Below are 25,860 nucleotides of genomic sequence, written 5' to 3'. Positions count from 1 at the left end.
ATGAATTATAGTCATATGATACTGAGCATGATTTTGGTGTTCTGTTCACAGAACTCCAGCTTAAATCATCTGGTTGTACTTTAAAGGAGTCTGTATTCTAAAATCAAAGGTCAAGTTAAGTGCTTCCTTTTTAGACTTGCATGTTGTGAAGTTCAGAGTTCATATCAACACAGGTAAATTATTTTCTAAAGTACTATCACATTCCTCTATTTAAGACACCAGTGATGTAGACAGAGCCCTCAAAATCCAGCTCCTTCATGGCCTTCACAGTTTCAGTTTCCCACTGGCTTACTAGGCCTGAGTATGCAGCCATACAACCCAACAGGGAGAAATGCTATGACTCTGCAGCCTGTGAGACCTCATTATTCTGCACTGTGTTTACTCTTTAATTCCATAAAAGGAGGATTTATAGTATCTAGAGAGAAACTATCCAGTAGTTTGGCACAGATTATTTCCTGGCCTTATCTACATCACATCCCTTAAGAGCGTCTCACTTCCTCCAGCTTAAAAACCGCTGCAATGTATGGCTGGATGCGCCCTTCCTGGCAGTACTGAATTGCTGACAGGCCTCTGGAGAAGAGGGGAAAGTTCTGGTCCTGGTATCGGCCCCAGTACAGCCCCATGGCAGAGGTATTCTTCAGGAGCAGAAGACTGGCCGGCACAGAAGCAATGGTTCCTCCAGCAAAACCCACCACCACAATCCTGCCCTCCCATGCCAGGCTGAGGGGAAAAGGAGAAGAAAAAAAGATTATAAAAGGCAATGTGGGCTTCCCTGGTGGCGCAGTGGTTGAGAGTCCGCCTGCCGATGCAGGGGACGTGGGTTCGTGCCCCGGTCCGGGAAGATCCCACATGCCGTGGAGCCGCTGGGCCCGTGAGCCATGGCCGCTGAGCCTGCGCGTCTGGAGCCTGCACGTCCGGAGCCTGTGCTCCGCAACGGGAGAGGCCACAACAGTGACAGGCCCACGTACCGCAAAAAAAAAAAAAAAAAAAAAAAAAAAAGGCAATGTACATTCACAGCCATTAGGATGGCTACTATTTAAAAAAAGAAAAAAAAACAGAAAAATAAGTGTTGGCAAGGATTTAGAGAAATGGAACCCTCATGGACTGTTGGTGGGATTGTAAAATGGTGCAAATGCTATGGAAAACAGTATGGAGGTTCCTCAAAAAATTAAAAATAGAACTACCATATGATCCAGCAATCTCACTTCTGAGTCTATATCCAAGAGAAGTGAAAGCAGGGACTTGAAGAGATATTTGTACACCCATGTTTACAGCAGTACTATCTATAATAGCCAAGAGGTGGAAACAATCCAAATGTCCATCAATTGATGGATGTTTAAACAAAATGTGTTATATACATACAGTAGAATATTATTCAGCCTCAAAAAGGAAGGAAATCCTGTCACATGTTAAAACATGGATGAACCTTGAGGCCATTATGGTAAGTGAAATAAGCCATTTACAAAAAGACAAATACTGTATTATTCTACTTATATGGGGTATCTAAAGTAGTCGAATTCATAGAAGCAAAGTAGAATGGTGGTTACCAAGGGCTGGGGAGAAGCAGGGAAAGAGGAGCTGTTGTTTAATGGATATAGAATTCAGTTTTGCAAGAAGAAAAACTTATGAAGATCTGTTTCACAACAATGTAAATATACTTAACACTACTGAACTTACACTTTACAATGGTAAATGTAGCAAGTCTTTTGTTATGTATTTTTGACCACAATAAAAAAAAACACAGGGCTTCCCTGGTGGCGCAGTGGTTGAGAGTCCGCCTGCCAATGCAGGGGACACGGGTTCGTGCCCCGGTCCGGGAAGATCCCACATGCCGCGGAGCGGCTGGGTCCGTGAGCCATGGCCACTGAACCTGCGCGTCCGGAGCCTGTGCTCCACAATGGGAGAGGCCACAACAGTGAGAGGCCCGGGTACCGCCAAAAAAAAAAAAAAAAAAAACACACAGAATGAGAGGAGAGAAAGCAATGTACATTAATTCAGAGAGACAAAGTAGGTTTTGGGGGTGGGGGCAGTTGTGTAATGGGTACAGAGTTTTTGTTGGGGATGTTTACACAACATTGTCAGCATGTTTAATTGTATACTTACAAATGGTTAAAATGCTAAATATTAGGTTGCTGTATATTTTACCACAATTAACAAAAAAACAACATGCATTAAACACCCAGCTGGGAATTCCTATTGACCTTACAAACTGGCAGGGGTGACCCATTCTACACCAATTTGTATTCCTCAGTAGGAAAGTAGAAAAATAAGCCATAAGCAAGATAGTAGGAGGTCAGAGAAACTAGCCAGTCTTGTAAGGGAACCCACTTTAGAATCAAAGCTGTCTATTTAACTACTCAGCTACTTTGTGGAAGGGAATCAGGTATAAATAGATATCATTCCAATGCTGAACAACTCAGTTTGAAAATTTTGAACTCAGGAAGCAAGAATAAGAATTCAGACACTCTCATGAAGCATCATTTGCTTTACACTAAGGCTTACTTTAGGCCTCATTTAATTTATATACTTTTCTAGGGAATTTTGAATAATTGACAAAATACTATTACCTGGAAGGCAAGAGAAGGGTATGTATTAGCAGTCCTCTGTCCTGGCTCCCCATTTAGTCAACACACTCCTCCCTTTGCCTCCTGTCTAAGCACAGCAGTGGGCACAGTGCAGTGATGCACAGGGGCTATAGAACCACATGGATCCCTTCTGTGGGCAAGCTGCTCTCTCTGCTTCTGTTTCTTCTACTTTAAACTAAGATAAACCACAAAACTGTGCTTACCAGGATGACACAAGAAATGAAGCTAACATTATCAGAGCCCTCCAGGGTCCCTGGTTGAAACAGAATGAGAATTGGTGTGGTTACAGCAGTCCCATGAAATCTCTAGTGATTGTTTTTTTTTTAATAAAACAAGTCAAGCAAAGCGAAAGAGAGGCATGGACATATATACACGACCAAACGTAAGGCAGATAGATAGTGGGAAGCAGCCGCAGAGCACAGGGAGATCAGCTCGGTGCTTTGTGACCGCCTGCAGGGGTGGGATGGGGAGGGTGGGAGGGAGGGAGATGCATGAGGGAAGGGATGTGGGAACAGATGTATATGTATGACTGATTCACTTTGTTATAAAGCAGAAACTAATAAAAATATATATATATAAAAAATATATATAACACTATATACTCTAAACAAACAAACAAACAAACAAACAAGTCAAGGAGACACCTATAGTGGTGGCTGCTTCAGAAACCAGTAAGATCAAAAGAGTCTGTACCTTGTTGCTCAGTGAACTGGGAGATTGCCACCCCAGTCATTCTAACATCTGAACAATGATCTCCTCAAGAATTACCCACACCATGTATATAAAGTAGTTAGTGGGGGCAGGCATAGCTGAATTTAACACATGTATAATTTCTAAAACATTTGATATTGCCAACTAGAGAGTCCGCAGTCATTTTCTGGATATTTTCCAGTTGGCTATTTTGTTTTTGCTATATTTAAGCATTTCCTGATTTTCCCTCTGCTTCTATTCCTTTTCATCCACCCACTCAGCTGTTCTCGTTGATGCCGGTGGCTACAGGAAAAGTGAGCAGCAAAGACAAAAAAGAAGCAAGGCCAGAGGAAGACAGAGGTCTGGAAAGGTTTCTGCAGAGCCCCAGGTCTAGCCCACTCGGGAGGACGACTGCATGTACCTGCGGAGAGCCTCCAGGAAGATATCTCCTTCCACGGTATCAGTGACCACGTTCACCCCGCCACTGCCCACCAGCTTCCCCACTGCTTCCTTCAGGCTGCCCTGACTGTAGCTCACGATGGACTGTGCACCCCTCTGCATCGCCAGCTTGCATGGCTGCAGCTATTACCTACATAAAGAACACAATGCTTCTGATGGTCCAGAATACGTACCAAGAAGGCTCACCCCACCCACCCAGCCTCCAACTAAAGAAGGAAACCAGAGTGACCTCACTGTCCTAGCATCAGCCTCAACCCAACACATAAGGCCTGTCACACAGCACCATCACAATGGCCCCTCCATACCCACTGGCAACGTGATCCACATTTCCAGGAATCCTGGAACCCCAGTGGGTCTAGCTAGGTGACAGTTCAGGAGACACTCACAAATTCTTCTCCAAATGCAAATTAAAACCACCATTTATTGAGTACCCACTATGAGTCAAGTAGTAAGGACACAAGCTAAATAACAAGCTTAGAGTCAAAAAAGCAAGATCCAGCAGTATGATGGCGGAAGGACAGAGGGGTCCAGAAGTGCAAGCTAGAGGTATCTAACCTCGATCTACAAGATCAGGAAAAACTTCTCAGAGGGTAAAACATGATTCAATGGAAAGATCTTGAAGTCAGACAGACCTGAGTTCAAATCCTGAATCTGCTACTAACTAGCTGTATTACCTAAGGCAAACTAGTTAGTGAGAACCAACACTTACATGGTGCTTACTATGTGCCCAACACTATTCTAAATGCTTTACATATATTAATAACTCATTTAAACTTAATATCCCAATAATATTGCATACTATTATTATCCCCATTTTAAAGATGAAGAAACTGAGTCAAAAGAGGTTAAGTATCTTGCCCAAGGTCACACAGCTCATGGGAGGCAGAACTGTGATCCAAACCCAGGTAATTTGTCTCTAGAGTTCATGCTTTTTTTTTTTTTTTTTTTTTTGCGGTACGCAGGCCTCTCACTGCTGTGGCCTCTCCCGTTGCGGAGCACAGGCTCCGGATGCGCAGGCTCAGCAGCCATGGCTCATGGGTCCAGCCGCTCCGCGGCATGTGGGATCCTCCCGGACCGGGGCATGAACCCGTGTCCCCTGCATCGGCAGGCGGATAGAGTTCATGCTTTTAACCTCTATTTTGCCTGCCAACTCCTCTAAGCTTCAGTTACCCATCCATAAAATAAGATAAATTTTTAAAATTAAATGGAATACTGTATATAAAGCACTTAGAAAACAAAGTGTTGGATAAACTGAATCTATTGTTACACATATGCAATCGTTTATTCTATTTAAACCTCATAAGAACCTTATGGGGGGGGTACAGTGACTCCCATTCTGTAGATGGAAACAAAGACCCAGAGAGGTTAAGTATTGGGTCGGCCAAAAAGTTTGTTTGGTTTTAAGTAAAAATAAAAGACACATTTTTCATTTTCATGAAGAACTTTACTGAACAATGTATTCACTAACCGAACAAACTTCTTGGCCAACCCAATAATTAAGCCAGGATCATCCAGGTAGTAGGTGATAGAACAACTATTCAAATCCAATGCTGCTGATTCCAAAGCCCATGCTTTTCCACTCCATCACCCTGGGAGAAAGCCATGCCTAAGGCCTGCCAAAGATGGCATAGATGGCTGTGGGCGATACTGTGAGGAGGTCTGGGGTTTGGAAGTCTCCAGAAAATCTTCAGACACTCAAGAACTGCCTAGAGGTGCCTTATCCCTGGGCAGCATCCACCAGCCCAAGAACTTTGGCCCCAAGGTGACATTCAGAATGTGCAAACACCCAAGAACATCTGTGCCCTTAAAAAATTCCAAACTCACCCATAACTATTTGAAACTGAAAGCTACCCTCATATACTTCCCCGTGGAACCCTCAAACCTCTGCATTTCACTAACTGCTATCAGCACACAGTGCCATAGAGGGCAGACACCAGTCGAGGGTCAGGCACCTGATTCTAACCCCAGGATTCTCTGTAGGTCCCAGTGAGGCCTGCTGTGAATCATTTTCTCTCTTGGTGACTCACCTTCTTTGTCTGTGAAATAGGGATAATAAACACTTGCATTCCCCATCTCCAAAGGGGTCTGTGAGGACCAAGGGTAAGATAATTGCTGTGGAGGCAATGTGAAAGCAATATGAAATACTGTGAATGAGAGGTGTTATCAAAATGACCTGTTCCAAGTAGGTGACATCAAAAATAATGATGACATTATTTTTTTGTTTGTTTTTGCTTAAAACCATTATTGCTGCTAAAGAAAATCCAGCTTAATTTCAAAATCTGAATTAAAGCAAATGTTTCTCTCTACTTAACTTCCTATAACTATTTAAAACAAATGGTAGGGACTTCCCTGGTGGTGCAGTGGATAAGACTCCATGCTCCCAATGCAGGGGTCCTGGGTTTGATCCCTGGTCAGGGAACTAGATCCCACATGCATGCCGCAACTAAGGAGCCCACCTGCCGCAATAAGGAGCCCACCTGCTGCAACTAAGACCCAGTGCAACCAAAAAAGAAAAAAAAAGTAGCAGAATCTCCTTCTAAAAAAAATTAAAAATAGGGCTTCCCTGGTGGCACAGTGGTTGAGAATCTGCCTGCCAATTCAGGGAACACAGGTTCAAGCCCTGGTCTGGGAAGATTCCACATGCCGCGAAGCTACTAGGCCCGTGAGCCACAACTACTGAGCCTGCGCGTCTGGAGCCTGTGCTCCGCAACAAGAGAGGCTGCGATAGTGAGAGGTCCGTGCACCGCGATGAAGAGTGGCCCCCGCTTGCCACAACTAGAGAAAGCCCTCGCACAGAAATGAAGACCCAACACAGCCCAAAATAAATAAATAAATAAATAAATAAATAAATTTTTTTAATTAAAAATAAATTTTAAAAATGGTACAGTTTTATCTTCCCAGAAATGTTAAATAGTCAGTGGTTCTAGACAATGAGACTAACTGTGGTCTCCCTGCTGAGAGGTGCTAAAAGCCCTCACTTTTGAGTTGACATGTGTTAATACTCCATGAAGAGCCTCCTGGTATCTAAGACTGCTTTCAGAACTCATATGTCCTTCCCAAAAGAAAGTCAGTGTGAGAAAAGAGAGCTGCCACCTGGAGAAATTCCATACCAGTCCAATTATCACCAAACCTGTATAGCATCTTGGCACTTCTGGATACCCCAACCGCAGGCTATGCAGGAACCTCACACTCAGCACATCCAAAACTGAATTCACCATGTCCTCCTGGGTTCTCAGTCCCAACAAATGGCAAATCCCCAAGTGCAACTAGTTTGCGCCTTCCCACTCAATGTCTAATAATAACAGGATCCCTTTTTAAGGGATCCTCCATGACACACCATGCCCTCAAACAGGCACATGGCACGAGTGACCTCAATATTCCCACAACCACCCAATGAGAAAGCATTATTGTACAAATGAGGAAACGGAAGCTATTAAGCCAGAGACAGAGCTAGAATTTGCCCCTCAGTCAGGCTAATGTCAAAGTCCTTGTTCCTTCAACTACATCAGGATGCTCCCCAGTCACCAAATTCTCTATTTTCTTCTACTTTGGTATCTCTCTGGTCACCGCCTCCAGTGCCTTATTTCAAGCATCACCACCTCTGGCTTGGATTGCTCCAGGAATCTGTCCTATTGCCTCTGACCTTGCCCCTATCCCTCATCCCCACTTCTACCAAAGTGAACTTTGCAAGATGCAAAGATGATCATGTCACTTCTCTACAAAATCCTCAACAGCTCCTGCAGCTTCCAAGAAATGTTCAAATTCCTCAGTGCGTCATGATCTTATCTCTGCCCCCCTCCCTAGAGTCATCTCCCACTGTTCCCCACACACATCCTTCGCTCCACAGATGCTATTTGCAATTCCCTGGATGCATCACGTTAGTATCTATGTCTCTGTCTTCTAATATGTCCTCCCACCACTAAAATGGCCTTCCCTTCCCCTCTTCCTCTATTCGACTGCTATCAGTCCTGCAAGAGTCAGCTTAAATGTCCACCTCCTCCAAGAAATCCTTCTTCTCTAATACCCGCAGCCTCTGAGAAAAGCCCCTGTAGAGAGGTGGGTCTTTCTTTCATGTATTTATTCATTCATTCAAGAAATAATTATTGAGTGCCTGCTAAGGTCTCGGCACCATGCTAGGTGCTGGGACTGAAATAATGAATCAAACAGACACTACTCCTGCCTTGATGGGGATTACAGTCCGGTGGGAGGGACACGTTGATCTAATAATGACACAGGTAAAGGATTAACCACATGCTATGAAAGAGAAGTACAGGATGCTATGAGACCACATACAAATAGTCCAGGGGAGGGGAAAAACATCTCCTGAGGGACAAAGAATACTTCTCCAAAAAAGCGACATCTGAGTTTAAATTTGAAGTTCGGCGGGGGGACAGTTTAGAGCATTATAGGTAGAAGGAATAGAATCTTCAGAGGTTGTGAAGCGAATTGAACCTTGCCAGGTTCTAGCAACTTAGAAAGATGAGTGGTTTACTCCTAAGTCCCCTCACTAGTCTGCAAGCAAACAGATGGCAAGACCCTACTCTAGGTTACTTTCCATCCCCAGTAACTTGCACATGATTTTTAATAAATAAATGAATATGGTCCACGTTTGAAAACGAGAGGTCTGATATTTTTTAATGGAGAATCAAACATGCAAATACCTTGGCCTGAAGAATATTTGCTGCCACATCGATCACGGCAAGGCCTGCGGCTCCAGCTGCTGCTGTCGCTAAAACAGTTCCTCTGTGCCAGAGAAAGATGAGTGTTACTCAAGAAATCAAAAATCATCCAATGGTATGATTTCATTAACATTTTGAAGCTAGGACATTTTCAAGCAAGAAGAGAACTGAGAGGCCATGTCATTTGACCCTTCATGTACATGTACACATATATGTATGCTCTCCAGCTTCTCAGGCTGGGTTATGTATGTAGATCAGTGCTAATTTAGTCCAGTCTTGAAGACTTCCCAGGTAAGGGTCCTTAATCTCTCTAGGTAGTGTCTTCCTCACTCCAGTGGCAGCCTTCCTTTGCACTACCACTCCAATTCCTGCTTCATAAATTCTGTCCTAAAATCATTCTCCTACTAAACACTGCCAAATTTTAGAAGGTAACAGCCACTGCTCAACTAAGCCCATCTCCCTGGATCAATTCTGAGGCTCTCTGAAAAGAGCAAGAAGCTGTAGTTATGCTCCAGGTAAAGTGGGAAATTCAGCACCTCTGAGTTTGAAATATCCCAGTTAGGTACACCCAACCAAGCCTCACAGAAACAAATACCACAGGCTTCCATTAAAACCAGAGTGAAGCGAGTTTAAATAAACCAGCTCGCTAAAATGTAAAGTTTTCTGGGAGGTGATATCCAGAGGGGTCCGAATTGAGGGACAGATTTCTCCAAATACATACTGGCCAAGTTCACAGTCTACCATTCCCTCTCAGACAAAAGGATATCCCCCCTGCCACCAGACTCCAATCTTGGGTCACTCGCTACTTTCCTTCGGCCCTTCCTCAGATAGACATGAGGTAAGGGTCAGGGAAGGGAAAGGAAGGGGCAAGGTCTTGGTGGACACTTCTGGTATCAGAGAAGGTACCATCTAGCCCTCTATTGTCTACACAGTCCTCACCCAGGCTGGGTATGGGCCTGACGCTCCAGGGCCAAAGTAGCAGTGCCATAAGATACCGGCCGGGCAGCAGCTTCTCGGAGGGGGACCCTTTCTGGAATCTGCCACAGTGCCTATAAAAGAGATAACAGTGACTTAGAGATTAAGCACCTGTACCTTTTCATAAAGGCTGCTCAATATATATATTATGATTTGATTTGCAAAGGGCAACACATGTCAGGAACCAAGCCCAGTGGAAGTCAAGACCAAGCAAGCAGTGGCCAAGTTCAAGACTTGGGTGCATCACTCTTCAAAAATCCTAAGGCTGGCATCTGGATCAGGAAGGAACCAGCTTATAGAGGAGGTAACTAACACAGGCCACTGTAGTATAATGAGTGAACTGGATGGTATAAAAATTTTACCTCACATAAAGCTGTTTTTTAAAAAAGTGTACCGTGCACCAGTAGGGGGCATCATTCACATCCTGCACAAATATACCCCATCCCCGGGTTCGTGCCCGGGTCCAGGAGGATCCCACGTGCCGCGGAGGGGCTGGGCCCGTGAGCCATGGCTGCTGAGCCTGCGCGTCCGGAGCCTGTGCTCCGCAGCGGGAGGGGCCCCAACAGTGAGAGGCCCGCGTACCACACACACACACACACACACACACACACACACACACAAATATATATATATATATATATATATACCCCACCCCACGTCCACCGTGGCTGGCAATGTTCCCAGGACTCTCTCTTTCACAAGCTTGATGTGGGGAAGAAACCCATTACATCCAGCTCAATGCCCCAAACCAGTTTTTCTACCAAAACCACCTAACTATGGTCCAGTTGGAGAGCCAGTCGGTTGCCCCGGGGCTCAGAAAACACAATGCCCTTCTTCATTAAACCCCTCCACACAGGGCTTCCCTGGTGGCGCAGTGGTTGAGAGTCCGCCTGCCGATGCAGGGAACACGGGTTCGTGCCCCGGTCTGGGAGGATCCCACATGCCGCGGAGCGGCTGGGCCCGTGAGCCATGGCTGTTGAGCCTGCGCGTCCGGAGCCTGTGCTCCGCAACGGGAGAGGCCACAACAGTGAGAGGCCCGCATACCGCAAAAAAAAACAAAAAAAAACAAAAAAACAAACCCCTCCACACAAACAAACCTCGTGCACGTGCTGTCACAGCGATATAAAAAAGGGGCTTAGCATGTGAAAGAATGAGAAACAAGATATAACCAAAAGAATACAAAGAAAGAGAGGGGAAGGAGAAGAAGGAATGATGTATAGATGAAAAGTAAAGAAAAGAAAGCATAAAAAATATCTCCAAGGATTAGTATTGAGACGTAGGGCTACCTTGTGGCCAGTGATGCATTCTTCAGCCATACCATTAAAGCCACTCACGCCAATAACTCCATCTCCCTGAAGGGAAAATACCATTAAGGGTATGTTCAAATGCATGCCCTTGCTATTTATCCCTTCCTGAATTAATCCAAAAAAGAAAGAAAATCTTTCTTTCTGACCCACTAAGACACAGGTTCCCTTAATTACCTGTTCAGTGTTACTGTCCAGTAAATAATTCAGCCATTTTCTCACTACCCCCATCAGGCGGCCAAGCCAATCTGAGCACATTTTGGACAATGATAGAATTGAGCAAGAAAAAGACTAATATGGGGCTTCCCTGGTGGCGCAGTGGTTGAGAGTCCGCCTGCCGATACAGGGGACACGGGTTTGTGCCCCGGTCCGGGAAGATCCCACATGCCACGGAGCCGCTAGGCCCGTGAGCCATGGCCGCTGAGCCTGCGCGTCCAGAGCCTGTGCTCCGCAACGGGAGAGGCCACAACAGTGAGAGGCCCACGTACCGCAAAAAAAAAAAAAAGAAAAGAAAAAGACTGATATGAATTAGAATCCCAGTGTTCATTTCTTTCACATGAAACTGAAACTTGAGAATTCTCTATCCTCTCAGTAACTAAAAATCCAGGTGCTGCCTTTTATTAGTAATAAAAAATTTAACGAAGCCAGGAACTTCCACAGACTTCCTTCCCTCAATTCAGAATTAGTTTCTCCCTGCTCCGTCTCGTTTTCCCTTTGGTGTCTGCTGGCAAAGTCCAGGAAAAGCAAGACCCTTTGGCTACAAATGAGGTTAGCACATTTCTCATAGTTACCCACACATCAATTCCCTAGATTCAACTAATTTACCTCTTTCACCGTGCTGACATCTGTGCCTGTCTCCAATACTGTCCCAGAAAACTCCATTCCTAAAACAAATTGTTTAAAGATTAGGTTATCTGTAAAGCCCAGCACAAGAGATGAGAAAATCCTGATCAACAGGCTGTCCTATGAGTAATCTGGAGCTGAGAGGGTTTGTGTTCCTCCCACCCAGGAAGAAGGGTAAGAGTGTTGTACCCAAAGCACAGGAAAGTGAACTAAGATTTCGTGCTAACAACGTGAAAAGCTATAGTAGTCCCATTCTTACTGTTACACAAATGAAAATTTTAAGAATGGGCAAAAGCACAGAGAATCATGGGTACACAAGTACTTTTGACCTTCATCACTGGGGCCTTGGGTTCCTACAGCACCTCAATGACAAATTCATCATATTGTATTTATCTGTTTCCATGTCTCCTCTTCTGAACTATGAGGCCCTCGAGGACATGAATTATATTTATTCATATAGTACTTGGCTCAGTTGGATGAATTGGTGTTGTCTGCCCTTTCCTCTTCCACCTCCAAAATTTCTGAATTTAATTATCATACATTTCCCACTTGAGCCGCCAGAAGAATAACTCAATTGAGTATCACATCTTCCCCACATCCAGCATTTCAACAAATAAAAACAGAGGGAAATGGTTCCAATTGTTGAGACTTAACCAAGTACCCTAAGGCCAAAACACAGCAACTGTTTTGCAATCACTGTATCCCTAATAGTATATATCTGTATAAAATATACATGTACTGTATATTTACAGTATATAACTGTATATTACTTATATATATATACAGATATATACTAAACTATACTTATATCTCTTTTAATAACTTTCAGCAACAAAAATCAGTCATTGGTCCACATATTCAGGATCTAAATGTAATCAGATTGGGCATAATGCAAATCAGAGAGCAGGCTGCTAAGAAATGTATAAATTGTTTCTTTCTGATCCTCCGGTATTAGGTTTCTTTGGGAATGTATTCTTGAGGACTGAGAGTTTTAGCTGCAACCAGATGTTTATGATCCTTCAGGGTAAAAACAAAATTGAGGCACTGTCAAGGAATGAAAGGGAATGACTATGGCCAGTGATGGTTCTGATCAGGATTCTGGTGAGCATAATGATATGTAAAATTGTATTTGTTCATTTAAGCATTTTTAAAGTATTTATTAAGGGGTGGATGAAATAAGTGAAGGGGATTAAGAGGTACAAATCTTCAGTTATAAAATAAAAAGCCACAGGGATGTAATATATAGCATAAGGAATATAGTCAATAATATTGTAATAACTTTGTATGGGACACATGGTTACTGGACTTACCATAGTGATCATTTCATAATGTATGCAAATGTCACATCACTATGTAGTACACATGAAACTAACATAACATTGTACATCAACTATATTTCAATCAATCAATCCATCAAGTATTTATTGAGCATCTACTATGAGCCAGATACAAGAGTACTAAGGGGGCGGGGGGTGGGGGGAGGGCAATAATGTTGAGCAAGACAGTAATAGAACCTTCCCTCACAGCACTTGCAATCTAGTGATTCTAATGAGTAGTGAGGCTGACGTATCTAAGACACCAGTGACAGCAGGCAGACACTGCAATCATAGTGCCCAAGATGAAGCACATGGTTCTGAAAACACTCTATATCTTCTTCTTTTGAAGCAGTCACTTGGCCCCTTCCTACTCACCAGGTGTGAAGGGAAGCTGGGGCCTTTCCTGATACTGATCATGACAAGCCAAAATATCAGCAAAGTTAACCCCACAGAAATGGACATCAACTCTGACCTGCAAAGGAAATAGAGCAAAAAGGCAGAGCAGTACACATCTCTGGAGACAGTTCATTCAATTATACCATAGTATTTACTGAATTTACTGAATGCTTACTATATGCCAGGTACTGAACTAAGTACCAGTGTACATTCATGAGGCAGAATGGACAAGGTCCCTGACCTCATGGAGCTAAGAGTATAGCAGAGAAGACAGACATTAACCAAATAATTATGAGGACTTATGTGTTAAATTACAACTCCTACACAAAATGTTAAAGATAGAAATATACAGTGCCATGAAAGCACATAATGGGGAGATTTGACCTTTGGGGGAAGTCAGGAGAATCCCCTGTGTAACACTTGACCTAAGAACAGCTAGGAGTTAACTATTCAAAATAGGGAGGTAGGGAGCCTGGCACAGACAAAAGCAATGGCATGTGCAAAGGCCCGGTGGTGGGGACAAAAGAAAAACCAGCTTAGTGCATAAAGAAGAGAAAAAGATGGGGCTAGAGAGCAAGGCCCACAGCATCTGAGGGTTTGTAGGGTTTGCTGAGGATCTTAATCTTTAGCGTAAGAACAGTGGAAGCCATTAAAAGATTTTAAGCAGAGGGTAACATGATCAGCTGTTTTGGGAATCAGGAATTCTAGAAGCTAGAACAGGATTCCCCAGCTTATGTGTTTCATGACAGAGCTAGAGCAGAGGCAGGCCTGCAGCAATTTCTCTAGATCTTGTTAAGCAGTGGTTCTCAAAGTGTGGTCCCCAGATCACCAGCTTCAGTGTCACCTGGCAACTTGTTAGACGTTCAAATTCTCAGCCCCCGACCTACTGAATCAGAAACTCTGGGGACAAAGCCCAGCAATCTGTTTTGACAAGGTAATTCTGATGCAGCCTGGAGTTAAAGAACTACTGTCATAGACCAACCCAACTCAACAGGGCTTGGAATCACGGCAGGAAGTGAAGGCTGAGAGACAGAATCAGTGACATTCATTTATATATGTTTGTTTACATTTCCCGTATCATACTGTGGTGACCTTATTTATGAGAAGATATTTTATGGGCAAAATGGATTCATTCAACAATATTTTAAGCATCTGCCACATGCCAGGCACCCTTCCAGACTATTGGGATTTAACGATGGATAAATTCTCATAGTCCCAGCTCTCAGGAGCTAATTTCTGACACAGCTGTCCGGACAAATAACAGAACAAAGGAGCCCAGCCCTCAAGCCTATGCACATGGTGTGCATGACACAGTTGCTGACATGTACAGCACCTATAAATCCTCAAGCCACTCCACCCTGATTCAAGGTGAACATCTTTCAACATGTGAATCCCAGGAAGCAGACTGGCTGCTGTCCTGTGCTCACCCAAATAATCTATTTAGTCACAGGGTCCGTGTTAGTGACACTTCAGGGCTGCAGTCACATTTCTCCCTCTCACCAGCGGTCCCCAACCCTGAGACTCACTGCCTGCTTCACCTTGTCAGAGGTTCTCATTCTCCACGCCAGATGACAGTGTTACCAAGGTGGTCAACAGGCAAAGCCAAAGTGGCTACCCCATTTTCCACCTCCCTAAATGTGGTTAAATGCCCACAACCCTAATATAACCCCACCCACCCCAAATCACTGCAGTACACCAGGGGAGGGAACAAGGCACATTATCATGTAAATAGCGTTATCGGGCTGGCTTGGGGGGAGGAGGGAGGGCAGATAATTAGATGCTGATATTGAAGAAGAGGAAGCAAAGCATGGGGTGCATTTATCTGTGCTAAATCAATAACTTGCAGGTGGTTATGCAAAGTCGTATGCAAATCAGAATTCTCTGTTTCTAAGGCAACAGCTCTGGGGACTTCTACATTTGTGTTTTGGGGAACAATCTTCCTTTTGCGCTTCGGCCTTTTTGTGACCCCAGAAAGGGCCTTTCTAGAAGCCCAGCACGAAGTTACGCTCCAGTCTCGCGGGCGCCCCCTAGCTGAGCACTCGGGAACTCAGTTCCGGTCAGGAGCCCGCGGGGCTTGGGTGGTGGCCGCGGAGAAGGGGGCGTCTAGGGGGTCCCGGGGCCAGGCCAGTCACCCTACCTCGGGGGGCCGGAGATGGCGGGGGACCGCCTCCTCAAGGGCCAGGGGCTGCTTCAACTCGGCGCCCAGCGCGGCGCGGTAGTGCCTGCCGCAGCCCTGCCCGGCCCTCCTGCAACGCAGAACAAACGGTCGGGTTATTGGGGGCGAGCCGGTTAACGCCTTTGGGGGCTCGGTGGTGAGTCAGGGCCGCACCTGCAGAGCCACGCCTGAGGCAAGCACCGTCCCCACGCCAGGGCCCCGCGCAAGTGTCGCCAGAGGGGGAGGTCCGAGCGCGGCAGGAAGAGCAGGACGCCGCCCGCCCCGCCCCGGCCGCCGGGGACTCGCGACCCGACCCAGGCTGGCGGCAGCGGCCGGGACCGCGCCACGGGCCAGTCCCACCCGCGGGGGTGCCGCGCTTCTCCCGGGTGCCCGGGCCCCCTGGTCCCCCGGGGCCCCCTGAAGGTGGAGCCCACTGTGGAGTTGGGGGCGGGGATGGAGGAAGATGAGTAAATAGAAACAGATCCCCGGAGATTAACCTTTGTTGGCATTTTTGTAGCAAATTCAGGAGACTTTAAAAACCACACATGGGGGCTTCCCTGGTGGCGCAGTGGTTGAGAGTCCGCCTGCCGATGCAGGGGACACGGGTTCGTGCCCCGGTCTGGGAAGATCTCACGTGCCACGGAGCGGCTGGGCCCGTGAGTCATGGCCGCTGAGCCTGCGCGTCAGGAGCCTGTGGTCCGAAACGGGAGAGGCCGCAACAGTGAGATACCCGCGTACCGCATGCATGCATGCATAAATAAATAAATACATACATACGTACATACATACACACATACCATACTTGTCGGTTATTTATTTATTTATTTTTTGCAGTACGCAGGCCTCACACAGTTGTGGGCTCTCCCATTGTGGAGCACAGGCTCCGGACGCGCAGGCTCAGTGGCCATGGCTCACGGACCTAGCCGCTTCACGGTATGTGGGATCTTCGCGGACCGGGGAACGAACCCATGTCCCCCGCATCGGCAGGCGGACCCTCAACCACTGCACCACCAGGGAAGCCCTTGTCGGTTATTATACAGAGAACAAACTAGTGGTTAATAGTGGAAGGGGGGTGAGAGGAGGGGCAAGATAGGGGAAGGAGATGAAGAGGTACAAACTACTAGGTATAAAATAAATAAGATGCAAAGATGTACAGCACAGGGAATACTGCCAATATAACTTTAAATGGAGTATAATCTAGAAAAATATTGAATCACTGTGTTGTACACCTGAAACTAATATAACATTGTAAATCAACTACTTCAATAAGACAATATATAAATAAATAATTAGGGGTTGGGGGGTCCTCTGCATGTGTGAAATCCTAACTGCATAAAGGCTTTAATGTCTACTTTCAACATCTTATTAGGATTCAATTCTTTTTTTTTTTTTTTTTTTGCGGTATGCGGGCCTCTCACTGTTGTGGCCTCCCCCGTTGCGGAGCACAGGCTCCGGACGCGCAGGCTCCGGACGCGCAGGCTCAGCGGCCATGGCTCACGGGCCCAGCCGCTCCGCGGCATATGGGATCCTCCCAGACCGGGGCACGAACCCGTATCCCCTGCATCGGCAGGCGGACTCTCAACCACTTGCGCCACCAGGGAGGCCCTAGGATTCAATTCTTGTTATTAATTTTCTCACACTTACTGGACCACTTACACTAAAACTGTACAGTTACTAGCAATCCAATGTTAAATGATTCTACGCGAATCCAAAGAGTGCTTCCAATTAAAGTCAGGCCAAAACACCTATGTTCTGCGTGACACGTAGTAGATGCTCAACAATTGATTCAAGGACAGTGTACCTGGGTGAACAGGTACACTCTGGGAAAACTGAAACCATAACAGTATAATCTGTGAAAAATTGTAAAACTGGGTAGGTCTCTGTTGCAACAGTAGCCAAATATTTATATACTAGCAATATAAAAGAATGTTATCCTGGGAAGAATGTTTCACTTGACAGATAGCTTTTAAAGACAGTCTGGTACTTCCCTGGTGGCGCAGTGGTTAAGAATCCCCCTGCCAATGCAGGGGACACGGGTTCGAGCCCTGGTCCGGTAAGATCCCACATGCCGCGGAGCAACTAAGCCCGTGTGCCACAACTACTGAGCCTGCACTCTAGAGCCTGTGAGCCACAACTACTGAGCCCGCGTGCTGCAACTACTGAAAGCCGCGCTTCTAGAGCCCGTGTTGCACAAGAGAAGCCACCTGAATGAAAAGCCCGCACACCGCAACAGAGTAGCCCCCGCTCACAACAACTAGAGAAAGCCTGCATGCAGCAATGAAGACCCAACCCAGCCAAAAATAAATAAATAAATTTATTTTTTTAAAAAAAACAGTCTGATATCTTTAAAAAGACATGTGGTCAGGGAATTCCCTGGCAGTACAGTGGTTATGACTCCATGCTTCCACTTCAGGTGGTCAGGGTTCAATCCCTGGTGGGGGAACTATTGTAAGATCCCACAAGCCTCCAGGCATAGCCAAAAAAAAAAAAAAAAAAAGATATCTAGTCAAAGAGTGTATAGCTTCTGAGGTTCAAGCCCAACTCTACCACCTATTTGTATGGCTTTGGCAATCCTCATGGCTGTGGAACACAGTTCCTCCCCCATAAAGTGAAAGCATTGGGCAGAATAATCCCTCGGTTGCTAAATTCTATTTCTATTTTTTTGATGGAAACAATAGTCCAAGATAGCATAGAAATATGGAATGATCAGGAATGGAATAAAGGAAAAATAGAAAGCAAAAATGAAGTAGGAATGAATTTCTGAAATCATGACCTAAAGGCTTTGGTGGGAAAGGAATTCAAAAACCAGTTTCCCACCACAGGTATGTAGCAGAGGTCACCGTTATCTTAAGAGCACTCACGGGGAATTTGAAGTCATTTTAGCCCCACCTCCCTCAGGGAGAAACTGGGCAGAAGAGAATCAAGGACTAGAAGGTGAGAAGGTGGAAAAACTTATCTTCCATGAAACACTTTGCAAACTCTTAGTCATTAGGTACATAAAATCAAACCAGGAATAGTGGAGAAATACGAACATTATCATCATCAAAATCAACATTCTGGGGGCTTCCCTGGTGGCGCAGTGGTTGAGAGTCCGCCTGCCGATGCAGGGGACATGGGTTTGCTCCCCGGTCCGGGAGGATCCCACATGCAGCGGAGCGGCTGGGCCCGTGAGCCATGGCCGCTGAGCCTGCACGTCCGGAGCCTGTGCTCTGCAACGGGAGAGGCCACAACGGTGAGAGGCCCAAGTACCGCAAAAAAAAAAAAAAAAAAAAAAAAAAAATCAACATTCTGGTTGCCAAATAAGAGTGAGCAACAAGAAATCTCAAGTTTATGAAGTATGAAACCAATATTGATCTGGGGATGAAATGAGTTGTTACATGTGACATGTGGAAAACATTTTGTAAAATATTAAATTTTTATACAAGATATAAAGCAAACAAGTTTTTTTTATTAAGTATAGTTGGTTTACATAAAGGGAACAATTTTTAATTGAGCTCCTTGAAAGCAACAACCATTTCTTAATCTCCTTTATGTTTGCAGTACTTTGCACAATGCCACACTTTTAGGCACTTAATACATGCTTATCACTGAATTGTTGAATGAGCACTCGGTTACCTAGTATCAATTTTCCAGATAATTGGAAGTATCTCTAAGCATCAGGTTTTTGATTTTTGATTAATTATTTTTACGGAAATTTTTTCTATTGTCATTTTCATAATATCCTTGTTATTCTCAGAGCATATGAAAATCAGTGAGTTTGGAGAAATCTATCAATACTGCATTCTACATTTATAACAGTATCTGAAGAAAATAGCAAAAGGCCCTTTAAGAAGAATCTTGGAGGGAGATGAAAGTATCTTAGGTAATTGAGGTGATTTTAAGCACTTATATGCAAAATAACTTTCACTTTTCCAAAGAGCTTCAAAAGTAAGTGACAAGGCATTTAATAGTAGCTGCTATAGCAGCAAAAGAAGTATTTTAGCTGATCCATCAAATTGCTGCCAACACACCATACTGTCTAGTTTTTGTTATCATTTCTGGTTATTTGTTTTATGTGGGGTAAGGTAGGAAAGTGAAGAGGAAGAACAAAATTTGAGTCCTGGCAGAGAATAAGACCAAGCAAACTAAATCCGAAATGATCACTCCTCTGCGAAGAAAGAAAGAATCTATAACTGCCCTACAAACCAGTTTGAGGGCTCGTTAGGAAGTCAAAGAGTAACAGATGACTCTTCCTGCTGGTACAGCTCACATGAAGAGATAATATTTAACATCCAGAAGCTGCTGGAGGGCTGAGGGTGGAGAGCTGAATACACAAACAGCTATGTTTTCACAGAATAATAGACAAACAGTATATAAACAATATAAATACCATGCAGGACTGTGCTGAAAATGTAAAAGTAGCCCCTCACAGTTAAAATGCTTTATCCAATAGTTTGTCAGTGCCTTAAGAATAGAGACCGTGTGTCTCAGTAGCCCAGTTGACCACTACATCTAGCACAGAGCAGATACTCAGTACATTAGGAAGGTAGGAAGCCAGGAGCCCCGCAAGCTGTGTGGGAGAGCTACGAGCACATTACAATTCAAAGCCACAACAGCCAAAAATGTTAAGGGGTCTTGCACCTACTTTCCTGCCTAAGTATACAGCTGCCGGGCATAATCTGATCCTTTTTTCTGACTAGTTCAGTACTGCCTTTATAGATACGTTATTATCGTCTACCAAAAAAGATGTCTCCCAAGAGTCTTGAGGTGCGTTGTAGTTTGCCTTTTCATTGAATTCCCCCAGATAGCTCTTTCTGACTGTTGCAGTTGCAGTTAACTTTTATCAACCTCAGAGATGGACTTTGGCCATTGATATATGTGGGACATATTAACCTTCTAGTCTATTCCAAGAACTGTGTAAGATTTGCTACATAACTTATTTGCTCCAACACTCATGGAATCATAGAATTTCAGAGCTGGGATTGCTCGTCAAGATAATCTAAGCAAAGTGCTTCGTTTACAAGTGAGAAAGCGGAGGCTCAGAGAGAGATTGGCCCAAGGTCACAGTGAGGGTTAGTGGCTGAAGTAGCATTAGGATCTGTTAGGATCTGGCTTTCCTGATTTCTTGTTCGATTCCCTTTCTTTCGAGCTCTTTGGATTTCACTCAACACTATACAAAACAATAATATTTCACATTTTCATAGTACATCACAGGTTTCAAATCACTGTCACCCAAATTGCTCTATCCTGCCAGTGATGAGAGTAATAATAATTATTGTTATAACTAGCACTTACTGGTAACTTACAACAAACAAGTTACTAAGTGCTTTTGCATTATTTTATTAGTCCTCACAATAGTCCTATTACTAGGATACTATTATTTTCACTCTTTTATAGATCAGGAATGCAGACTTAAGGAAGTTAAGTAACTTTCCCAAGGCCACACAGCTAGGAAATGGAGCAGTTTAGAAGCCTCCTAATTGCCTGATGCCAGAGCCCGGCCACCCACTGTGCCCTCCCTTACAAACGTCCTCTGCAGCAGACAAAGAAGGTATTGTACCGTACATTTTAAAGCCATGCTTTTTTGCTTGTAGTTTTAAGTTTAATTTTATAGGAATTTTACAGTACTTCAAGCCTAGAAAATAGATGAATTCCCTGAAGAGAAGAATAGAGAGAAAGCAGCCTCCAGGGACGCCTGCAGTTAAGACCCAAGAGCAGGAAGAAAAGTTAACACATAATTAGGAGTACTACCCTATTCCTTAGAGCCACAAACTTGAAAATGTATTGATTTCATTTAAATTTAAAGTGTAGTGTGTAAGACTAAAACTATGATTATGTAAAGTAGTTTTCACACACACACACACACACACACACACACACACACACACGTGAATAGAATTTTAATGAAACCTGCTGACTGGGTTGCAAGTACCAGCAGGCATTTGGGCTAAATTCCTGGCACCCAGATGGACTCATTTGGAAGCAGTGGTGACCTGAACAATGTCTGCCATAGCCTCCAAAACTAATCACCAATATTTGATGCAGGAATCTATTTTCCATCTTAAGCCATCATTATGGAACCAGTTTACAAGTTCCCAAGCAGTCTGGCAACTTTATGAAGCCTTTCCAACCCCACCTCCCCCAGAGAGAACAAACCCTTCCCTTCCACATGTTTCCCCCCAAGAATTTTATAAACCTGGCTTAGCTCACTAATCTCATTGTTCAGGTGGTATTTATCTGTTTATCCCAACAGCTAAGCCGTGAGCACTGTGGATGTTTCCAATGATAACATATTGAAGAGAAAATAATTTAGGCCTTGGAATCAGATGTACCTATGCTGGATTCCTGGCTTAGCCACTCAGTCATTGTGACCTTGGGAAAGTTATTTAACCTCTCTGAGCCTCCATTTTTTCACCTATAAAACAAGCATAATAATAGTTGTGAGAATTAAACAAGATAAGCCAGTACATTGCAGCCCTCAACAAATGGCAGCTCTTATTATGAAGACAGTCCCCGCCCTTGAACCTTTCACCAGCTAGTGGAGAAAGGCACACAAAAAATACGCTCCTAAGGGAATTCCCTAGCAGTCCAGTGATTAGGACTCTGTGCTTCCACCCCAGGGGGCACGAGTTCGATCCTTGGTTGGGGAGCTAAAATCCCAGAAGCCACGCGACGTGGCCAAAAAAATATAGGCTTCTAAAATGCCTGTGAAATGTCCTATGATAGGGGGCTGCAAAGGGGGCTGTGAGAGCACACAGAAGGTCAACCTACCCCACTTGTAGAGCATCATTTCAAGAAAGTCTCCCAGAAGAGGGGTGAGGAAGAATTAGCCAGACAGAGGGCACAGCTAAACGTGTCCCAGGCAAAGGAGTGCGTGAGAGAGAACATGGCATGCTCAAGGAATTATAGGTGGTCAATTATGACGGGAGTTACGGTTTGAGTTGGAGAATGGTGAGGGATGAGACTGGAGAAGATGGTGGTGTAGAAAGAGCATAGGTATTGGAATCAGACAGTGAGGAATCCCAGCTTCACCACTTTCCAGCCAAATATCCTCAACCAAGTGACCTCTTTCTGAGTCTCGGTTTTCCCATTTGTAAAATGATTGTGATTCCATGAACTAGTGTATGTAATGTGCCTGGCACAGAATGTACATTTTTTTTAATGATAGCAGGAATTATTTATCTCTGTTTATCTAGGATGAGCTTAATGGTTGGCCATTTCGATTGAGTCGATGGAAAGATGAATGAATGGGTAAATTCATTCACTTATTAATATTAGTATTTATTAGACACCATCCTGGTGGCAGACACTGTTCTAGTCACTGGGGATATAGTAGTGAACAAGACAGACAAAAATCCTTGCCCTACTGGGACTTGCAGTTCATGAATTGAGATAGAAAGGGGGCCACTGGTGTCTGTGAGGGGACAGTCTACTTCATAGCCCATGTGGCTCCAAAGTTATCTGATAAAAAGCTAATAAACTGACAAAGCGAGTTTCCAAGTTTCCAAGAGGTCTAGATGTGAGTCCCACCTCCTAACAAGGAGGAGGCTCTTGTCCCCTCCCTTAATTGCTTCTCACTTATCAACCCCCAGCTTCCTGTTGTGATCCAGGGGAACTGGTGAGTTGTGTTGTTTTGGCAGGAAGAAATGTCAAGGAGGGCTCAATTCATTCCTGGGCTCTAAGTCTAAAGAGGTGGCAAGCGGAAACAGGACAGCAGCTCACACAAAAAGGCTATGGAGAGGGAGATTTGCCTATCTCAGCAGCCGCGTGATAAGTGAGCTCAAATGCCTTGTGATGCGTGGAGGTTTTATTTCAGTAGCAGGATAATCATATTCACATGTGTATTTCTCATTACAAAAAGGGTTCCCCAGGAGATTTCATTTAATTCTCAGAAGGGCTCTACAAGGTAGGAATTAACCCCATTTAATCCCATCCCTTTCCTTTAAATTAACTCCCCCTGTCCTGTGGTCTATAGCTACACCCAAGCTTCCATCATAAACAATACAACAAAAATCTTTGTCCATCTCTCATCCCTCTCTAACCAACACCCTATTCATCTCCTCCTAACAGCCAAGTCCACTGAACATTAAGAATATGCTTGTTAGATAGAACTATCATATGATCCAGCAATTCCACTCCTAGATATATACTCCGAAAAAAACAAAAACACTAATTGGAAAAGATACATGCACCCCAATGTTCATAGCAGCACTACTCACAATAGCCAACATATGTAAGCAACCCAAGGGTCCATCAACAGATGAGTGACTAAAAAAGATTTATAGTGGAATATTACTCAGCCATAAAAAGCATGAAATTCTGCCATTTGCAGCACCGTGGATGGATCTAGAGGATATTATGTTTAGTGAAATAAGTCAGATAGAGAAAGACAGATACTGTATGATATCACTTATATGTGCAATCTAAAAAGTAAAACAAACCAGTGAATATAATGAGAAACAGATTCACAGATAGAGTGAGCAAACTAGCAGTCACTGGTGGAGGGAAGGAAGGGAGAAGGGGCACAGTAGGGGGAGGGGATTAAGAGGTACAAACTACTATGTATAATATAAATCAGCTACAAGGATTTTTTTAAATAACTTTATTTATTTATTAATTTTTGGCTGTGTTGCGTCTTTGTTGCTGTGCGCAGCCTTTCTCTAGTTGCGGTGAGCGGGGGCTGCTCTTCGTTGTCGGGCTTCTCATTGCAGTGGTTTCTCTTGTTGCGAGGCACGGGCTCTAGGCGCGTGGGCTTCAGTAGTTGTGGCTCGTGGGCTTAGTTGCTCCGTGGCATGTGGGATCTTCCCTAACCAGGGCTCGAACCCTTGTCCCCCTGCATTGGCAGGCGGATTCTTAACCACTGCGCCACCAGGGAAGCCCTACAAGGATATATTTTACAAAGAATTATAGCCATTATCTTGTAGTAACTTTTAATGGAGTATAATCTGTAAAAATACTGAATTACTGTGCTGTCCACCTGAAACCAATATAATATTGTAAATCAACTATACCTCAGTAATAATGCTAATAATATAAGGAATATGCTCAGTGACTCTGTGGCTCTCCTTCCATTCACTCTCCACTGTGCTCTTGCCCTAAATGCCACTGGTCCAATGGATGCTTGCCAGTCAGTCCCCATTGCAGCTGGCCTCTTGCAGCATTTGAAGCCAGTCTCTGCTGGTTCTCCTCCTACTTCTCAGCCCACTCCCCAGGTTTGTTCTTAGATTCCTTTCCTCTGCCACTACTTTTTTTTTTTTTTGCGGTACGCGGTCCTCTCATTGTTGTGGCCTCTCCCATTGCGGAGCACAGGCTCCGGATGCGCAGGCTCAGCGGCCATGGCTCACGGGCCCAGCCGCTCCACGGCATGTGGGATCTTCCCGGACCGGGGCATGAACCCGTGTCCCCTGCATCGGCAGGCGGACTCTCAACCACTGCGCCACCAGGGAAGCCCTGCCACTTCTTTAATGTTGTCAGCCAGGGTTCTTTCTACCATCCTTCTCTCTCTCTCTCTCCCTCTCTCTCTCTCTCTAAGTGAACTCTCTTTTTTCTTCAAAATCCTGCCCAAGCTCCTGATTTGGGAGCCCTTCCCTAACCATAGTCTCACCACTTCTCACTTTCTCATTCTTCTCTCCCACCTCCAAAACATACACAGTCCCCTCCTCTCGTTTTCCTGGGAACTCTTCGGTAGCTTCAGTAAAGCACATCCCACGTTGTGTTGTGCCGGTGCATGGGTCTGTCTCCACAGGAGATTACACAAAACTGCAGAGTGGAGCCAGTGACTCCTCTATTTTTGCATTCTCGGTGCCTGGCACATGGTAGACAATAAGATTCAGAGGCGTTTTGCAAGTTCTCAAGAATCAAACAGCTAGGAAGTGAAAAGGCAGGACCTCAACTGTAGTCTTCTGACTTTAAAGGATATAGTCTCTCTGCCTCAGCACAGAAAAGGACGATGTTCCAAGCATTTTACTGTAAGTGCCTCAACCCCAGCAATTTATATATAACAAGGGGCAAGGTGGAAGGAAGGATTTCCTTTTCCCCACAAACACTGCCCCAGCTACCAGGTGTGGAAGGATTGTTTGGTATTTGTAGCCTTCCTTTTGCAAACTCCAGGATGAGAAGGAAGAAAAAATAAAATTCACCTCCCATCTCTTCCTCCCAGTGGACAATCACCCCCATCACTTCCCTTTTGAGCCAGGAGGCAGGAAGCCTATCCTAGCTCATGAAATTCCCCACTTGAGAGGAGTAGGGGGTGACTTAATAAGACACTTTGTAGCTGGGTCAGCCCTGAGTATGATTGCTGCCATCCTGAAGTAATGCTCCCGAGGAAACCTTCAGAAGGTGGTTACAGATGTACCTAGGAGGAAAGAAACTTCCCCTTTCCTCAGGAATAAACAACTTTCTAGGGAGATGCTCTGAAATCAGATGATGTGTGCATTTGCCAATTACAAGCTCAAGTTCCACCCAAATACACACAATCAA

The 25,860-nt window shown here is 44.6% G+C and overlaps 1 protein-coding gene across 1 annotated transcript; it reads right to left on the bottom strand.

The window, feature by feature from the left end:
* Nucleotides 1–479: 479 nt before the first annotated feature.
* LOC132476551 (quinone oxidoreductase-like protein 2) lies at nucleotides 480–25,085 on the bottom strand. Its single transcript, XM_060078566.1, is given in 12 exon segments — nucleotides 480–720; nucleotides 3,697–3,857; nucleotides 7,467–7,477; nucleotides 8,386–8,477; nucleotides 9,353–9,462; nucleotides 10,675–10,740; nucleotides 11,518–11,576; nucleotides 13,227–13,323; nucleotides 15,385–15,493; nucleotides 15,577–15,646; nucleotides 15,649–15,835; nucleotides 24,996–25,085. Coding segments are annotated over 12 exon segments (1,293 nt in total).
* Nucleotides 25,086–25,860: the final 775 nt, after the last annotated feature.

The sequence above is a fragment of the Mesoplodon densirostris genome, chromosome 2, assembly GCF_025265405.1.
Source record: "Mesoplodon densirostris isolate mMesDen1 chromosome 2, mMesDen1 primary haplotype, whole genome shotgun sequence".
In the NCBI taxonomy this organism is placed as follows: Eukaryota; Metazoa; Chordata; class Mammalia; order Artiodactyla; family Ziphiidae; genus Mesoplodon; species Mesoplodon densirostris.
This window is presented reverse-complemented; position numbering and strand designations above follow the sequence as displayed.